The 19,965-nt window shown below is 46.5% G+C and overlaps 1 protein-coding gene across 2 annotated transcripts in view; it reads left to right on the top strand.

Moving 5' to 3' along the window:
• Positions 1-19,965, top strand: part of CNNM4 (cyclin and CBS domain divalent metal cation transport mediator 4) — a 331,971-nt gene that overhangs the window by 291,527 nt on the left and 20,479 nt on the right. Inside the window, exons 6-7 of one of the 2 annotated variants that reach the window (XR_013602507.1) lie at positions 6,810-8,232; positions 8,359-9,480. Coding sequence is in view for 1 of the 2 variants with exons in the window: in XM_078666969.1 (XP_078523095.1) it covers positions 6,810-6,991 (182 nt within the window). In the remaining variant the exon portion in view is untranslated. Of the gene's footprint in view, positions 1-6,809; positions 8,233-8,358; positions 9,481-19,965 lie in introns of those variants that run through there. The other variant, XM_078666969.1, reaches the window with a different exon arrangement.

Below are 19,965 nucleotides of genomic sequence, written 5' to 3'. Positions count from 1 at the left end.
GCACCCTGCCCAGGGGGGTACCTTGAGCCTTCCATAGGGGTGACTGATGTGCACAGACAGGGAAGGATTGGGCCTAGCCAGTGGGGACACTGGCCAGGCTGACATGGCAGTCACTGACTGCACACAGGCCCTGCGCTGGCAGGCCTGAGTCACCATTTTAAAAGCTACTCATGTGGGTGGCGCAATCTGCGCTGCAGGCCCACTAGTAGCATTTGTCATCACCAGCCCTGGCACACACAGTGCCCTCTACTAGGGAATTCGTGGTGATACAAATATGCCAATTAGGTATACTCAATCAATATCACAATTTACAGAAGGAGCACTTACACTCTGACACTGATTAGCAGTGGCAGAGTGTCCAAAACATCTAAATCAGCAAAAACGAAATCCAGCACAGCATCAAAACACATGAGTCAGAGGCGAAAAGATGGGGGAAGAACCACGCCAAAAGGTGTCAGGTCTAAAAACAGCCATGTACTACATCCAGAAGCAGGGAGGTACTCACTCTCCACAGCTGTCTCATCTGGCTCAGAGCATGTGGAAGTGGGCCATTCAGAGGAACATCTTCCTCATGGCGGAACACCTCCCGGGCAAGGACAATCAGATGGCGGATCTGCTCAGCAGGTACAGCCATCAAATGCACGAGTGGGAGATACATCCATCAGTACTCCACCCGTACTTCCAGCAGTGGGGTCATCCAGAGATAGACCTCTTTGCCACAAGGGAAAACGCAAAATGCCAAAGCTTTGCTGCCAGGTTCCCTCACCCGGAATCGCAAGGGAATGCGATATGGATGAACTGGTCAGGCAGATTTGCCAACGCTTTTCCCCCAGCGCCTCTCATTCCGCTGGTGGCAAGAAAGCTAAAGCAACACTCGATGACGCTCATCCTGGTTGCTCCAACGTGGGCACGCCAACCATGGTACACCACGTTTCTGGAACTTTCCGTGGTACCGCATCAAAGGCTGCATCTCTCCCCAAGCCTCTTGACGCAGAACCATGGCGACATTCAGCATCCAGATCCGCAACAACTCAATCTGGCGATCTGGCTCCTGAGGTCCTAGAGTTTGGCTACCTCAACCTGCCTCCTGAATGCATGGACATCATCCGGGAGGCAAGAAAGCCCACCATCAGAGCTTGCTATGCAGCAAAATGGAAGCGGTTTGTCATTTGTTATGTTATGTTATGTTATGTTATGTTATAACAATTTGTTATGCGCACAGCGACTCCAGCGAAGGAGCATCCCGGCACAGAGACACGGAGCAGTCATAACACAACAAGGCAAAAATGCTACAAAAAAGTGCTAAAACAGGGGGGCTAAAATAGGAAAGTTTTTATGGCTCTACGAAACGACAGCAAGTCCTCTATCAGCCGAATTTCAACAGGGAGGGTGTTCCAGATTGACGCAGCTCTCACCCTGAAGGAACGGCCTCCCATCCTGCTGAGCCTAAATCTGGGGACAACAGCAAGGGCCTGACCTTGCGATCGAAGGTTACGGGTAGGGACATAGAAAGAAATAGAGTTGGCCAAGATCTCAGGACCTATGCCTCTAAGGATTTTAAAGGTCAGACACAGGACCTTGAAAAGGATACGCTTCCTAACCGGGAGCCAGTGCAGGGAGCGGATGACATGAGACACCGGGGAGAACTTAGGAAGTCCAACAATGGCTCTCGCCGCGGCGTTCTGCACCCGCTGCAGGCGTGTTAACTCAGCCTGGTTAGCCCCTGCCAGCAGAGAGCTGGCATAGTCCAGACGAGAGATGACGGTTGCCTGGACCACAAGCTGTCTAGTCGGGGCATCAAAGAACTTAAGCACCGGCCTTAACCCTCTAAGGAGACCGAAGCAACAGGCTGCGATTTTTTTACTGTACAGACCACAACATCAACCCGCTAGATGCATCCATTCCTAACATCATCTGCTATTTGTTACATCTTTACAAATGCAATCTAGCGTACGCTTCCATTCGGATACATTTATCCGCCATAGCGGCTTATCTCCAGAACAGGCAGCATCTCTCTGTTTTCAGGGTGCCTGCCATTAAAGCTTTCCTGGAGGGACTGAAACGTGTCATTCCTCCGAGAACACCACCAGCTCCAGTGTGGAACCTCAATGTGGTCCTCACTCGGCTGATGGGACCACCTTTTGAGCCACTCCACTCATGCGAGATTCAATTCCTGACATGGAATGTGGCTTTTCTCATTGCTATTACATCGCTCAGGCGTGTTAGTGAGCTACAAGCGCTCACGATCCAAGAGCCATTCATCCAGATTCATTCAAACAGGGTAGTGCTCCGCACTAACCCCAAATTCCTTCCTAAGGTGGTGTCACAGTTTCATATCAACCAAACTATTGATCTGCCCGCGTTCTTTCAAAACCCACAAACTGTAGCAGAAAGAATGCTCCATACATTAGACGTTAAAAGGGCGTTAATGTACTACATTGACAGAACACAACACTTTAGGAAAACACAACAACTTTTTGTTGCCTTCTCAGCCCAGCACAAAGGCAACCCTATTTCCAAAGCAGGAATAGCCAGATGGATTGTTAAGTGCATTCAGATCTGTTATCAAAAAGCTAAACGTACTTTAACAATACCCCCAAGGGCGCACTCCACACGCAAGTTGGGGGCCTCCATGGCTTTAGGGAACATTCCTTTGGAAGACATTTGTAGAGCAGCCACGTGGTCTACACCGCACACATTTACAAAACATTACTGTGTCGATGTGCATTCCAAGCAGCAAGCAGCTGTAGGACAGGCTGTTCTCAAGACACTCTTTCAAACTTCTGCAGCTGGCACGGGCAACCGCCGTTAATGGAGGGACTGCTATGTATTCTATGCAATAGATATGAATTTAGCAGCCCACATGCCTCGAACTGAATATGCTACTTACCAGTATGCATCTGTTCTTGGCATGTAGGGCTGCTAACATTCATATCGCCCACCCTCCTCCCCGGTGCCCGTAGCGGCTGCAGATACTCTCTTGCATTCAATCATTAGCATGGGCATCCTTTACACTATTTCACTCCATCTCTGCCACAATGGCTAAAAACAATCTGGGGATGGAGTCGATGCCCATGCGCACTGTAGTCCAGGGGAGGAGCCACCTATCTCGTGATACTTCGAAGACTCTTCCAGGACAACAATGTGCAATCATCCGGACCCAACACTAGGCGGCGATCTATGCAATAGATATGAATGTTAGCAGCCCTACATGCCAAGAACAGATGCATACTGGTAAGTAGCATATTCATTATGCCTGTTGTTGGCGATTGTTAGGGACGCAGTTCTGGGAAAAGAGAATTGTTTTTTTCTCTACGCTGGATGTCCTTATTAGAGGAATGCTATACAAAGAAAGATTTAGAGGAAGGGTCTTAGGGAACATTTTAAAGACCTGCACAGGATTACATCCCCAGTTCTATACATCAAAAATACCAAACCAAATCATTGGGTCTATTCTAGAAGACACTGACTATATCACACAGACCTAACTGTGGGGAAATACCTTTTAGGATGAAATCCCTCACCCACCGAAGGTGGCATGCTTCATCATTTGGGATTCTCCTCTGAGTTACTGACTCTGCTCGTCTAAGGCACCGACGGAGAGAGCGGTGCGCCCTTCCCTGAGCTGTCGCCAGGTTGAGGTGAAGCAATTTACCCAGGAAGCGCCAATGGTTCCGTAGTTGATTCTAAATTTCTTTTTCATCACATATCACTTAAGCATCAGTATCTTTTAGGTCCTGACAAAAGCCCTGCCCGATTGCGGTTTACCACGGATGAAACATGTTGACCACTATATTTCATCTCACGCATGCGGTTTAAATCCATACCGCAGGTGCACTGTTTTTAATCCTGGCAGCAAGAGCATACAAATAAAGCATGTATTGTGTTCTCTCTAGCTAGTTTTATCACCACTCCCATAATGTTGAATCATTTTTTGCGCTGCGCCCTCATCTGCACTATTTGTCTCATTTGGTGGATTTAGAATATCCGTGCAGAGTCGACATCAACACATCCCTGTGCTCCTCCCTCTCAGAGAGGGGGTTGTAGCCCTCAGAGGAACTAGGTTTTCTTCTGAGATGAGAATCCCAAATGATGAAACATGGCATCTTCGGTGGGTGAGGGATTTCGTCCTAAAAGGGATTATCCCCCAGTTAGCTCTGTGTGATATAGTCTGTGTCTTCTATTAGAATATACTCAAGGATTTTATTAGGTATTTTTTATGTTTATCACATTGTTACTACCGAAGTAGCTGGCCCATGCACAGCATTTTCTCAGTCCCATATACCAACATGAACATGCTGTTGTATCCTGTTCTGTAGAAAGGAACCATAAATTGACTATAGGTTATGAGACTTTCAGAGGCATGTTATGTACTTAGGGTTTGTTTTTCATTGTAGGTATTCCTTTTTACAACCATGCTGTACATCATTAATGACCAATTCTTTTATTTTGTCTGCGTCTTTGCTATGCAGGTTCTCTGCCTTAGAATCGATCCTTTATTTCTTACCCTGTGATCATGAATTTAAATGCCCTTTTATGGCCTCTATTCTCTACCGTGGACTAATCCCTCATGCAAACACATGTCTTGTAGTTGTGTTTGCAGTTTTCAGTAGCCCCATATGTCATGGACCAAGTACAGTGCACTAGTAATCACCATGTTCCATCAAGATCCAGTAGTTATACGACTGCTTCTGCAGGTTCTCCAGCCCTTTGAAGGTCAAAATGGTAGCAGACCCTTCAATGTATGAAATGTCTTTCTCGGAATTACGTATTTTTCCAATCATGACTGCACACTGTTGCAGCTGCTTATTTAGCAAATTTGATACCGCAGTACAATTACTCAACTTCAGACTCAGTGGGCAGGGAAAGAATAATACTTGTACTTCACCTGACTAACATTATCTCTTCATAGCGATCTTTAATCTCCTAAATATTTCCGACGCTCTCTCCATCTTGTAGGTTTGTAGGTGGAAGGCTTTCCATGTTTTCCGTTACAGATGTCTGTCACTGTTGAAGCAGTTTAGGTGGATAGAGATTTAGCAATGCAAAACACATTGAAAAACTGTGTCACATTGTTACTACCGAAATTGCTAGTTTGAAACTGGTAATTCCACTCTGGATGATGTTTAGCAATTTCCCACTGGTGCTTTACAGTGGTGAACCATAACCTACTTGTGAGCTCTCTGTACTTTTTAGATAGCATACAGGGATATTATGTGAGCCCAATCAAAACAACCTGAGACAAAGCCCGATAGATCATGTCCATAGGTAAGAAACATTGAATAGAGCCAAGATCCTGCACACGGAGAGGTTTAACATCTTTTAGAGAATACAAGGTACTATCTGAAATGAAGCAGGGTCCCCTGTAGGTGGGCAAACAGGTAGGACATCAAGTGCAAACAGAATGGCACATTCCTAAAGTAAGCATGATACTGAATTTGAGGTGACAAGACACATTAGAATTGTCATGAGTGCACATGGGCGGATTACCTCCATTACAGCAGAAAGGCCGACCATGATTAAACAAAGAATTGAAGGGACAGTAACATCATGTGAAGAGGCAAAAGAAACCTACACATTGGAAAGTTACTGTAGGTCACCTTAAGTAAATTATCCTTGTTGATCTGCTGAGGATTGCAAGGGATGTTTGAAATTCCAGCCCCTTTGCTAATCTGTTGCCTGTCTTCTATGTTATTCCTTGGAAGAACACAAGCTTCAGGATTTAACAGGGCAACTGGACCGGCAGTTTGTATTTGTTGCACCTTTGGACTTTCAGTTTGCTTTCTCAGGGCATTTGGTTACCTTGTGGTTCTTAAGTTACACACTTATATTCACACTTGCCTTTAATTCCTAGCTATGATATTACATCACATTGATGTGAAAAGTGTGTATTTATTTGAGCCATACTGTGGAACACTCTTCTATTGTGCCACAAAAGGGGGTTATATCCCCCTGCATGTTGTTGCTCCGGAGAATAGGAGGGCATCTCACGAATGGTGATTTTATTTAACTTTTCTGCTAAGAGACAAATGTGCTGTGCACGCGAGACTTGGTGAGTGGTTGGAGTTTGCATGCTGGAGTTATGCGAGTTAAATGTGTCTGTAAAACTTTGTTTTCATTTAGAAGTATGTGTGTCCACCCACTTTTGTGAGGTCAGTGTTTCTCCTAATTCTGTCCAGTCTATATGTATTCATTTCGTTTTTCTGTTTGTTTGTCATTCCTCCAAGTACTATGTTAGCACCAGATTATGCTTGCTGAATCTGTCTCAGTTGGGTCCCTGTACCCTGTGTATTCCCTTTTGTATCCCAGGTGACTTTGTCTTTATTTTATGGCTCTTCTCTCAAACCCACTTCCTATTTACCAGTTTTGTCCCTGTCTTATTGGCTGCACCATGTTATTCCTGCAACGGGCACCATCCAAACATGTATTTCCATTTAGACAGCATGTAGGTGTAGAAACACGTTTTTTGTCAATAATGTATATCCAGTTTGAGTTGTTTTTTTTCCCAAGACTACTGCAGTTTGTGTGTGTACTCTTTGCGCCTGTTTTCCGTCAGTCCAGTGAATCTCAGCCTGTGTTTGTTGGCTCTGTTCATGGAGGACACTCAGAGCCCTGTTTGATGGTCCCCCCTCTTCTTTTTGTGACCTCTAGTGCGGATGTACCTATCTGCATTATTTGTGTCTGGTTGTTCGCCACCACTTCTCTGTAGTTCTGCTTCTGTCTCTCTCGTGACTCTCTTCAGCCTATCTGGCTGCATGCATGTGTTCTGTGTGTGCCTGCAGTGACTCTGTCTTAATCTCTCTCACCAGAGCTCCGGTCTCCTTCTCACGTGAGTGCTCTGAACCGCTCGGCATCTCTCAGTACCCACGAGCGCTCCGACTCCATCTCATCAACTGTCAGTACCAGCAACAACCCGCACAGTTGCTCCACAGGTCAGCAGTACATCTCCGACTTCAGCGTACGGGCCCTGACGGACGTGCAGCTTATCAAGGTGAGCCTTTCTCCCCCACTCCCCCAAACGTATTTCTTTCAGCAGCTGTATATGCGTCAATGGACATGTGTAACACATTGTAGCCAACATGCCTTAATGTGCTTGTACCACCAGTTATTCATGGTGTGAGACTCCCCGCTCTTTATTTCTTTACCTCTGGCTGCTTCATGGGCTGTGTCCAGTATAATGCTGGGCAACATGAGTCCCACCTCATCTCCCCCTGACATCCCTCCCTCAAACCCTACAGGATCTGACAGACTTGCTGCTTGTCAGGGTGATACGACATTCTCCCTTTGGTCCACACTGCTCCTGTGAGAACTCCTCCGGCAAGCAGCTCGTTAAAGAGAGGCTCACCACCCTGCCCTTTACTGCCCTCATGCACCCTTAGACGAAGCATTCTGCTCTTCAAGATTGGATCTCTATAGTATCTATTTAAAATGCCTGTAGTTGCATTTGTATAATTGTCCTCAAGTTCTGCTACTAAGAGACCATTTAGCCGAGCATTACGTGGCTTGAAGGTACAGTAAAAGTGTGTGGGTTTTTTTTTTTTGTAAGACAGCGCTTTGGCCCAGTGGTGACTGGTGAACTTTCAAAGTGTGGGCATAAATACCTGCTTTAAATTGGACACGGAGAGTGAACTGCAACTTCTTTAACGGATTTGGGAGATAAAGGAGGTTGAAAATATAAAGGTTCTAATTGGGCAGAAATCAAGTATTCCAAAAATGTAGTGGTGTCACACAAGCCTTCCACTCACCACGTTGATAAATGGTGGCACAACCAAAGGCCGCAAATTCATAAAAAATTAGCTAACTTACTGTCTGCACTCCAGGCTGTTGACACCAAAGCACAATGACTCCTACAGGCTCCCATAACAATGCTGCTGTAAAAGTACAAAGCACTTATAGGGTCAGAGAGCAGACACATTACATCAGTTTTGCTTGCTTAAGGCAAACTGGTGTAATCTGTCTGAAATTATACAGAATGTTTTATCAATAGCCAGGATGAAATGCCTCCACTCAAGATGGAGTATTATGTCCTCTAGTACCAATCACGGGAAATCAGCAAAAATGTTACGTGAAATCTACTCGGCTCATCTCTCAAAAAGCGGGTTAAAATATATTTCTGAATTGCTTTCGATTTGTCTGAAACATCAATTTGCCGGTTTCTGAAAATAGTCTATTTTCATGTTAAATAAATAGGCATAATTTCCCCCATAAGCTTGTCATTTCATGAAAGAACAGGCATTGGCATAGCCAATAGGTCTCGCCTTTGGGACCTTATAAGTGTTTAGTTATCCAGCGCAATATCCTTGGTGCAACAACATCAAGTGTTGCATGGCTAAACACTTATAAGGTCCCAAAGGCGAGACCTATTGGCTATACCAATGCTTGTTCAGTATGGTACAGAAGAGGCTTTCACCTACAGAGACCTAAAAAGATTTCCCCGAAATCGTTCACCCTACTGACAAGCAAGGTCGCAAATCTGAAGTTCAGCCTTAACGCCAACCTCAACACTGAGGACCAAGAGTAGGGCTTGGTGTGCCCCTCATTACGTAAAACGTCGCACATTTTAAAGGCACATCACAAGACGGTTCTCTCAAAAACAGATACAGACAGACAAAAACAAATACTAAGTGCGAATTGATCAGTAGGACGGGGTCTTGCAAAGAAAACAGAAAAACTGCGGATGTTGCAGCATTAGGCTACACATCAAATGTAACTTTAAGCGTAATAGACCATCCATGGATTACATATGTAGCGTTATGCAGAGTCTTCCAGGCTTTGGTGGGCCATACAAAAGTAGGAGTTTAGAATGGTCCGCCGTACCAGTTCTCACAAACTCTATGGGAGGAAGTGCTATCCACAGAGGGCAGATGCAGTGATCAGGAAACAAGAGACTATCACTGTTTCCAAGCAACTGAGTTCTACAACAGTTAGAGTTTCTAAAACACTCAGATGTAAGCATTCTACAAGGCAGCTTCATGGCTTCTATGAATAACCAGAACAGCACAGTGTAATTATTAGAGGAAGAAACGTTAAGCAATTTGAGACTGTAATTGTCCTAATTGGCCGCACACCCCGGGCAAATTTGTGGATGCATTGAAACATAGGTGGGCGAGCCACTGACAGCTCGAGCCAGGCTCAAGCCTGAAGCCTGGCTTAGCAAAAGGTCCTGTTGGAACTTCCAGCCCATAAGAGGTAAGATTTCAAGTGGTTTCTGTCTGTCACCCCACCTCTACCCAGAATGTGGCATTACAGCCAGAGCTGCTGACTTTGAAACTGGAGAACCAGGTTCCAGTCAGGCGTCCGCTCAACAACCTGTAATTCCAGGCAAATCACTTAATCTCGTTGTGTCTTTAAAAATGAATATAACTAATAATGTAATCGGTGCTCACATAAAGCGCCTCAATATCTTTAGGTTGCGCTCATTCTATATATAAAAAAAAAAAATGTACCAAGAGTTAAAAAACAAAATGTTAACATAGTAAATGAAGGAAAAATAGATAATCATTTGGTGGCTGATTGGAACAAAGTGAAATCAGAGCATTTTGATAACTCGCAGTTTATCAGCCTAAATTGAGTGATCTTAAGCAAATATTTTATTTACCTAATCTCTTTTTCTTGATTATTGCTGAAAAAAGCACTTTAAAAATGGGAGATCAATATACCAGTTGTACAAAAACCTATTGTGTTTTATTTAATAATGTTGCTCTATAATAATTTGGGCCACATACAAGGTTTACATGACAACTTCTTTGCCTGGTATTTCACTAATGGTTCATGCTTGAAAACGATCACTTAATAAAGTACTTACAGTGCAACTTATAACTTTATGTATTAATGACAAAGCTTCCAGATGTCAATACACCTTTCGGACTTCTGAAGAGACTGTCATTTCAAGTGACATTTGCTGCATGGTTTACAGATCAAAAATTGTCGGGCGTGGCTCCTGTATGGGCTCTGGGAGTGCTCGACTTGGCTCTCCCTGTTGATTTGTTGGCTCGCCCTCATCCACTAAAACATAGTACATTAACGAGGGATACGGCAACCTCTAGACTGCCATTCCAACAAGACCAGGCCAAACAATATGGAGTAGAAGAAATCAAAAGGGGGGAGTGAAGAGGTGGTGCTGGATGGCACCAAGGTGGGCACGTCCTCCTCTTCTTAAAGTACAGTTAATCAACAAGGTCCACCTCACGGAGAGTTAGTGTGTATCCTGATGTTCGTGGAATACACAATTTGTGTTAAAATACCCCTCACACACCAAAAGGGCCCTTGGTGTCATGCTTCATCATCGGGGTCTTCCCGCCCCGCTGCGGGACGGGGCAGTGCTGCGACAAGCGACTACGCTGGAGCACCTTTTTAATGTGGGTGCTATGTGAGTGAATTGGAGTGAGTGTCAGTAGGGTCAGGGGTGATATGAATAAGTGATGTAAAAAAATACCTGGCCTGGTGGTAGAAAAAACTTTTTAATAGACACTGGCTGGTATTGTTAAAAAAAAGTGATTCGGAGAGATAAAGCAAGTTTATGGGCTTACTCTCCTGTGCGGGTCAACATGTTTCAGGGCGCCATGCCCCTTCGTCAGGACCGGGGTCAGAACACCTTTCTCTCTCGTATTGATTGTCAGAGGAGTCCTGAAAGGAACGAGAAGGACGAGTATCAGAAATCTGATACCTTTAGGGTGCCTGTATTTGTGTGCGATCACACTAATGATAGCATCTCTCATAGAGCTTCAGTGTCGGAGAACCTCCCCAAGATTTAGTTGTTTGTTTAGGTTTGGGTTTGTCCCATTGTTTTTTAACAAATTCTGGGTTCTGCTTGGCAGTGTCCTTGTCGGAATTTGGTTTGCCAAGTTGAGGTTTATTGGGTCTGGTTCTCAAATTATTGCGACCTACAGAGGTATATGCTTCAGCAATAATTGTAGGTAGCTCACATTCCTGGTTGACTGGTGCAATCCCTGCAAGCCGCTGGTATATAGCCAAAGATGCAGCTTCGCCTTTAATGTTAGAAAGAATCATTGCGGCACCACAGGAAAATTTCCCATTAGTTTCATCCCCAAATTCAGGGCAGCAACTTCCCCGTGGTCATTCTGTTTTTGCTTTAACACCTCCGGCAAGACTGGCATAGACTTAGTACAGTGACTAATGTTATAGACTGCAGCAAAGACTGTGCCCCAAGTAGAGCAATTTCCTATTCCGGGATCTATTCCATGGAGTAAGGCCATAGTCCATATTCTGTGCTTTTCTTGTGGTCCCGGTAGGGGAAACACAATCGTTTTTTCTTTTTTTTAATTCAATGTTTTTAATTATGTTTTTGGGGCGATCCAATAAGGAATTTACTCACGATTTGTGGGAATTTCACCCATAATTGAATGAACAATCACAAACCAGCCCTTGTTTGTACAGCCAGCAAGGTGGGCGAAACATAGGGAGTTAAGCATCTGTATAGTCTAACTAGCCCAGTGTATTATTGCTGTAGGTCTTGAGCATTGAGATTCGCTGTTTTGGGAAATAATGTATAACCAGCTAATGCTCACCAGGTGGCCCCTTTATTACTAAGTTGACCTGTGCATACTAGTGCAAGTACATGTATAAGGGCGCCTCAGAACCAATTCTCGTGTTCCCAATGTGATAATGGTATTTCTAAGAGCCCATTTGCTCTTTATACTTGTGGTTGATTGACATTTGTGTATTCATAAGATGTGCTTGTATTAACATCCACAGCCGGAAAATTGACCAAAGAATAAAAGACTTCTAAACGATACCCATCCTGAGCTTCAACCACGAAGATAAAGTCACCTCCCGCATTTGTAAGGCCATGTAAAGTTACATGTGCATGAACTGCAGGTCTGCAATTGTCAGCAATAGGAACAGGTTCTGGCTGCGCCATTATTACTACAGTAAAGGAAACAAAGTGCAAACACAAAAATGGGTTATCCTTTTAAAGGTTCAAGCTTGAACATCCAACAGATAAAATTAGGTAATTCAGGAGCGCTAGGTGGCACCCATGCAAGATGGCCGCACTGTCGTGAGACTTCTGCAGCCTTGCCCATATATCCTTATTTTATCCTGCTCGGAAGCCCTGCCCGCTATTTCTGCATATGTCCAGAGGGTGTTGTAGGCTAGTGGAAGACTCGACGAAAAAATTTACTGAATTGAGCCATCTCTGCTCCAACACTAGCGTCCTAAAGATCCGGCCGGAGTGAGGGGCGGATTGCTAGGGAACCCTGACTCGGCCTGCGGCGCTGGGCAACTCCACTGCTGACCACGAGGTGGGCAGGCCTTGAGACTCGGACTAAGCGGAAACGTCGTAATCCCAGCGCCGCACCTGGCGTCTGATGAACGAGAAGGGAGCCCAGGCTGATTATGGTTCAAGAGTTGTTGTGAATGCGAAGGGAACGACAGAGGAGAAGGTGAGAGGCGCTGATTGTCCAGTACTGCGAGCGCACTGCACAGACGGGCGGATAGAGACCTACCGCTGTGATCCTTCCGTGATCTGCTGCGGGGGACGGAAACCTTCAGGAGGGGGCTCGGCTGCTATCTGGCTGGATTAGTGCATCGGCATTTGCTGGCGAGCGAACCCGCTGCAGCCGCCCCACTGTGCATGGCGTGACGATGGCCCGCTGCTTGATTTACACCGCCTCTGCAGCCCTGCACTGGTGAGCGCCTGACCTGCGCCCGATTTGCCTCACAGCACTCGCAGCGCTATGCTTGAAGTGGGCCCTGAATGAGGGAACCTGTTACAGCTATTGAAATCAGCAAATTGCTAATCGCAAATAAGGAATAACTCCCCATTCATTCCTATGGGCCTAGAGGCCCATAGGAATGAATGGGGAGTTATTCCTTATTTGCGATAAGCAATTTGCTAATCGCAAATAAGAATGCGATTTCAAGGGTGCCAGGGGTGTCCAAAGCACACCCTGTAGCACCCCTGAAAAGCAAATGTAGCCAGATGTTGCGCACACACATGTCCAAAGGACATGTGTGTGTGTAACATACCACCCAGAAAAATACACTAAAGTGCATTTTGCTGAGTTTTCGCTATTTACCACGAAGTCTGACTCCGTGGTAAACAGCGGCCAGAAATTGCGAATTCGCAAATTGAAAAGGGTTGATGAAATGCATTTAAGGAATCTCAAATAGAGACTCCTTAAATGCAATTCCTCGCAAAAATGCGATTTCGCAATTAGCGATTTTTGCATTTGGGATGATGAATCCCAAATGCAAAAATAGCGCTCGCAAAGGGCCAGATTCTCAGAATCTGGCCCTTTGCGAGCCGATTTTAGTATGATGAATCTGGCTGTTAATTGTCAGTTGGCGCACAGCTTGGCGATGCAGTACTTGCACATATATGATCTGACCTACATCCGTTGAATCTGGGCCGCTTTATTGGCAGACACACGGACCCATGGCTGATACAAGTCCTGAGAAGCTGCATATAGTCACATGGAAAATCAGGGGATTGGGTGGCCAGCGCAAAAAAGCAGCACATATTGGCCTATTTGGACAGGCTAATTTCAACAAGCATTAGCATAGCCAATAGGTCTCGTGTCTGGGACCTTATAAGTGTTTAGCAACGCAACAGTTGATGTTGTTGCACCAGGGATATTGTGCTGCATAACTAAATACTTATAAGGTCCCAAATGCGAGACCTATTGGCCATGCCAATGCTTGTTCCTCTTGGCTTTTATATGGACACTGGATTTGTTTGCACAATTTATTGTAAAGCTAAAGCTGGTGCGTATGACTAGCTCGCACACAAAGTGTAAATAATCTGAGTGTTCGGTGATGGATAAAGCCCTGATCTGTTGACTGGGTAGGAGTGTTATGATTAACTCAGATACTCTGTCCATCACCACCCCCTTTTTGAAATTATTTTGGCCACCATGAGTGTGGAAGGGTATGCTCAGATGTGAGTCCCTTGCTCATTGCACCATCAGGATTCAAGCAAGCCGGGCTGACGACGCCTGAAATGGCAGAAACCGGTCCCCGGAAGCTTGTTTCCTTCCCAGTATAAGAATTGGCTTGGTAGTTTGGTTTGCCCTGTTCACATCATGCACTGGGACAGGAACAGACTAATTTGCATATAGCCAAGTTCTGAGCTGGGATGGTGCAGTGAGCTAAAAAACGGTGATGGATCAAGCCCTGAACTTTGGACTGGGTAAGAGTGGTCTGCTTAATTCAGGCACTCTGTTCATCACCACCCCCTTTTCTGAATCATTTTGTCCACCATATGCGTGGAAGGGTATACTCCGATGTGAGTCCCTTGCTCATTGCACCATCAGGATTCAAGCAAGCCGGGCCGACGACGCCTGAAATGGCAGAAACCGGTCCCCGGAAGCTTGTTTCCTTCCCAGTATAAGAATTGGCTTGGTAGTTTGGGTTGCCCTGTTCCCATCATGCACTGGGACAGGAACAGACTAATTTGCATATAGCCAAGTTCTGAGCTGGGATGGTGCAGTGAGCTAAAAAACGGTGATGGATCAAGCCCTGATCTTTGGACTGGGTAAGAGTGGTCTGCTTAATTCAGGCACTCTGTTCATCACCACCCCCTTTTCTGAATCATTTTGTCCACCATATGCGTGGAAGGGTATACTCAGATGTGAGTCCCTTGCTCATTGCACCATCAGGATTCAAGCAAGCCGGGCCGACGACGCCTGAAATGGCAGAAACCGGTCCCCGGAAGCTTGTTTCCTTCCCAGTATAAGAATTGGCTTGGTAGTTTGGTTTGCCCTGTTCCCATCATGCACTGGGACAGGAACAGACTAATTTGCATATAGCCAAGTTCTGAGCTGGGATGGTGCAGTGAGCTAAAAAATGGTGATGGATCAAGCCCTGATCTTTGGACTCGGTAAGAGTGGTCTGCTTAATTCAGGCACTCTGTTCATCACCACCCCCTTTTCTGAATAATTTTGTCCACCATATGCGTGGAAGGGTATACTCAGATGTGAGTCCCTTGCTCATTGCACCATCAGGATTCAAGCAAGCCGGGCCGACAACGCCTGAAATGGCAGAAACCGGTCCCCGGAAGCTTGTTTCCTTCCCAGTATAAGAATTGGCTTGGTAGTTTGGTTTGCCCTGTTCCCATCATGCACTGGGACAGGAACAGACTAATTTGCATATAGCCAAGTTCTGAGCTGGGATGGTGCAGTGAGCTAAAAAAAACGGTGATGGATCAAGCCCTGATCTTTGGACTGGGTAAGAGTGGTCTGCTTAATTCAGGCACTCTGTTCATCACCACCCCCTTTTCTGAATCATTTTGTCCACCATATGCGTAGAAGGGTGTACTCATATGTGAGTCCCTTGCTCATTGCACCATCAGGATTCAAGCAAGCCGGGCCGACGACGCCTGAAATGGCAGAAACCGGTCCCCGGAAGCTTGTTTCCTTCCCAGTATAAGAATTGGCTTGGTAGTTTGGTTTGCCCTGTTCCCATCATGCACTGGGACAGGAACAGACTAATTTGCATATAGCCAAGTTCTGAGCTGGGATGGTGCAGTGAGCTAAAAAATGGTGATGGATCAAGCCCTGATTTTTGGACTGGGTAAGAGTGGTCTGCTTAATTCAGGCACTCTGTTCATCACCACCCCCTTTTCTGCATCATTTTGTCCACCATATGCGTGGAAGGGTATACTCAGATGTGAGTCCCTTGCTCATTGCACCATCAGGATTCAAGCAAGCCGGGCCGACGACGCCTGAAATGGCAGAAACCGGTCCCCGGAAGCTTGTTTCCTTCCCAGTATAAGAATTGGCTTGGTAGTTTGGTTTGCCCTGTTCCCATCATGCACTGGGACAGGAACAGACTAATTTGCATATAGCCAAGTTCTGAGCTGGGATGGTGCAGTGAGCTAAAAAACGGTGATGGATCAAGCCCTGATCTTTGGACTGGGTAAGAGTGGTCTGCTTAATTCAGGCACTCTGTTCATCACCACCCCCTTTTCTGAATCATTTTGTCCACCATATGCGTGGAAGGGTATACTCAGATGTGAGTCCCTTGCTCATTGCACCATCAGGATTCAAGCAAGCCGGGCCGACGACGCCTGAAATGGCAGAAACCGGTCCCCGGAAGCTTGTTTGCTTACCAGTATAAGAATTGGCTTGGTAGTTTGGTTTGCCCTGTTCCCATCATGCACTGGGACAGGAACAGACTAATTTGCATATAGCCAAGTTCTGAGCTGGGATGGTGCAGTGAGCTAAAAAACGGTGATGGATCAAGCCCTGATCTTTGGACTGGGTAAGAGTGGTCTGCTTAATTCAGGCACTCTGTTCATCACCACCCCCTTTTCTGAATCATTTTGTCCACCATGTGCGTGGAAGGGTATACTCAGATGTGAGTCCCTTGCTCATTGCACCATCAGGATTCAAGCAAGCCGGGCCGACGACGCCTGAAATGGCAGAAACCGGTCCCCGGAAGCTTGTTTCCTTCCCAGTATAAGAATTGGCTTGGTAGCTTGGTTTGCCCTGTTCCCATCATGCACTGGGACAGGAACAGACTAATTTGCATATAGCCAAGTTCTGAGCTGGGATGGTGCAGTGAGCTAAAAAACGGTGATGGATCAAGCCCTGATCTTTGGACTGGGTAAGAGTGGTCTGCTTAATTCAGGCACTCTGTTCATCACCACCCCCTTTTGTGAATCTATTTGGACAGGCACCAAGTGCACATAGCCATGTTACAGGAGACACACTTTAACCCTCAAGGTGTCAACACTTTTGCTGGTAAATGGGCTAAGCACAGAGTCTTTTCCTCTTATTCATCATATGCGAGGGGCACAGCCATACTCATAAAGAAGCGTACACCATATTGTTTGGCATGGGGTAGACTGGGGTCTGATTCGGTCACCCTAGCCTGCTGTTACGGGCCGAACATGGCTGACCCAGACTTTTACACCGCATTATGGGCTAAAATAATTGACATAGGCTCCAACTACGTAATTTGGGGAGGTGATTTTAATATTGCGCGCGACCCAGACATTGATAGGTCTCAACCCGCCCCCCCATCACTACACTAAGGCACGTGCTGTCTTACATGACACGCTAACCGAGTACCACTTGATAGATGCCTGGAGACATATGCACCCCCACAAATTAGAGGGAACACATTACACTGCACAGTCGGCATCGTTGGCACGGCTGGATAATTTTTTTCTGTCCAGGGGATTGGGTCCAGCTATTTTCCAAGTGCAACACTTGGCTCAAACCTACTCGGACCATGCCCCTGTCAGGCTTACGTTATCCTCAGTAGATTATGGCCCACCACGTAGCAGATGGAGATTGCATGCAACTTTCTTACTAGACCCAGTTTATCAGGGGGAACTAAGGGAGGAAGTGCGTGATTTTTTTGTACAGAATAAAGATTCGGTGGTGAGTGTGGAGACCATATGGGAGGCTTTCAAAGTTACGCTTCAGGGTTATTGCATATCTAAGGGGGCGGGAGTACTCAGAGACATCATGAACACATTGCACAAGCTGGAAACAGAGTTTAGGGCGCTTGAGATTAAACTAGCTGCGCACCCAGATGGCCCAACACAATTGAAATTCAGAGAGACGCTCACACAATACATAGATTCGGCTCGTAGAGAGTCGCGTTTCAGGGGTAGATAGTGGGTGGCTCGGCGGTATGGAGAAGAGGAGAGGCCGGGCAAGGCTCTAGCAGACACGATTAGAAGGCCACGCTACACAAATTACGTGCTGGAGCTTTAGGGCCCGGGGGAGATGGTGTATAGAGACACTGCAAACATACTTAATGACTTTACCACACATTACGCCAAATAGTATAAATGCACAGAGTAGATGAGCTGGACCTGGATAGTTATTTGGGGGATGTGGCATTGGGGTGGCTGAGCGATGTACAGCGAAAGTTTCTTGGTGCCCCGTTTGAATTAGATGAAGTGAGGGAAGCAATCATGCACATGCAGTCCGGGAAGGCCACCGGCACGGCTGGCATTCCCATTAAATTCTACAAGACTTACATTGATCAGATGGCCCCCATACTGCGTGAAGTCTACGAAGACGCTTTGGATACTGGCCATCTTCCCCCTTCAATGAGACAAGCCCTCATCACTTCGCTTCTGAAGCCCGGGAAGTTGCCCCAACAGTGCGACTCCTATAGGCCTCTGTCTCTCCCTAATTGTGATGTGAAGATATTGGCCTAACTCATCGCCACCCGGCTTCGCTTACTGATGGAGAATCTGATTCTGCCTGATCAGTCCGGCTTAGTTCCCAGAAGGGCCACATCTCACAACGTACGGACACTTTTTACTGTGTTAAACAATGTGTCCTCTGAATTGCCTTTGGCGGCTGTCTTTTCGTACGCCACAAAGGCGTTCGATTCGATAGAAGGGGACTATATCTTTGGGGTGATGCTGCGGATGGGTTCCCCCCCCCCTCTTTCTTTCCTGGATCGAGCTTTTATATTGCTCACCAGTCGCCAAGGTACTTATTAAATGTCGCGTGTCTCTGGCGTTCCCGGTCACAAGGGGCACCCGGCAGGGATGCCCTTTGTCCCCCTTACTTTTTGCGCTTGCAGTTGAGCCATTGGCGGCAAAGCTGCTGCAGCACCATAAGGACAGGGCATTGCGGTGCAACATGAGGCAGATATTAATATCCTTATATGCGGACGATATCACGCTGTACGTTCGCGATCCGCAACACAACCTAAATCCAAAACTCAGGGAGTTCATTGTGTTTGGGAAACTTTCTGGGGTTCAAATCAATTGGGGAAAGTCCTGTATTTTTCCTTTGACGGCTGCAATGGTTCGCTTTCCATTGGACTATCCATTAGAATGGTGTGAGGACGAGCTGAGGTATCTGGGTATTCGTGTCACGAGAGATAGGGACGAGCTGATGCGCCTGAATTACAGTACGACACTCACGCGCATGACGGAGAGCATCTCTCGTTGGATCACGCTCCCACTTTCCATGGCAGGGCGGGCGTCCCTAATCAAAATGGTGATACTACCCCATTTACTTTATCTGTTTATGACTATACCGTTCCATCCAGTGACCTATTTTTTTTAAGCGCTCAGGTCTGAATTGCTGCGCTTGGTATGGGGGGGAGAGGGAGGGGGGCAAACACCCGAGACTGAAGGCGCTTGGTGGGGGGGGGGGGGGGGGGAAACACCCGAGACTGAAGTGAATGTTCTCATTCGGCCCTACTCCCAAGTGGGATTCGGGGTTCCCAACTTTTAATTATATTATCACAGCGCGCAGGCCCATTATGCATATTTCTGGGTACACCAGCCCCGATATATGCCTCAGGTGGCGGCAGAGCACTGGCTGGCACATCCCGTTCCCATCGAGGGTGCACTGTATGACACACTTGCTGTAAAGGAAAAGGCGCCGACTACTGTCACCTGTACCGTTGCAGCATGGGCATACATAGGTCGGATGCTGGGCGCCCTCCTGATATACTCTCCGCTGCTCCCGCTAGTGTATCACCCCACTATGCCCCTTCTCCAAGAAGCAATGTTTCACAAGTTCATGGACCGCACACACATTAAAACTTGGGGGGGCATGTATTATGAAGGTCAGTTCTGAAGGTTGAGCACATATTCCAGGGCTTACTACAAACACCGCTTGATGTTTTTCTATATATATATCTGAGCCAAGGCGTCTGCACCCTTACCCCAGATTTTCCGGCTGAGCCCACAGTCCTTGCACTGCTGCAGCTAACTCTTAAAAGCATGACAGCCAAGCGCCTTGTCTTGTTGATCTACCACACAGTGCACACACAGAGAGAGGAGCCACCTGCGTTAGCTAGAAAACGCTGGGACTCGGAGCTAGGCTTTGTAATGTCAGACGACCAGTGGGAATACTTCTCGTCGCAGACGGAGCAGGTCTCAGCAAGTAGCAGGTTTTGCATAATCCACTACAAATTTCTACATAGATTATACTACAACCCTGCACGGATGCATTGATATAACCTGAGGGATACAGATAGATGTGATAGGTGTGGGGCCCCGGGGCAGATGTGCCC

Source organism: Lissotriton helveticus, chromosome 11 (genome assembly GCF_964261635.1).
Source record: "Lissotriton helveticus chromosome 11, aLisHel1.1, whole genome shotgun sequence".
In the NCBI taxonomy this organism is placed as follows: domain Eukaryota; kingdom Metazoa; phylum Chordata; class Amphibia; order Caudata; family Salamandridae; genus Lissotriton; species Lissotriton helveticus.
Note: the sequence above shows the minus strand (reverse complement) of the source record. Positions and strands in the feature narration are given on the sequence as shown.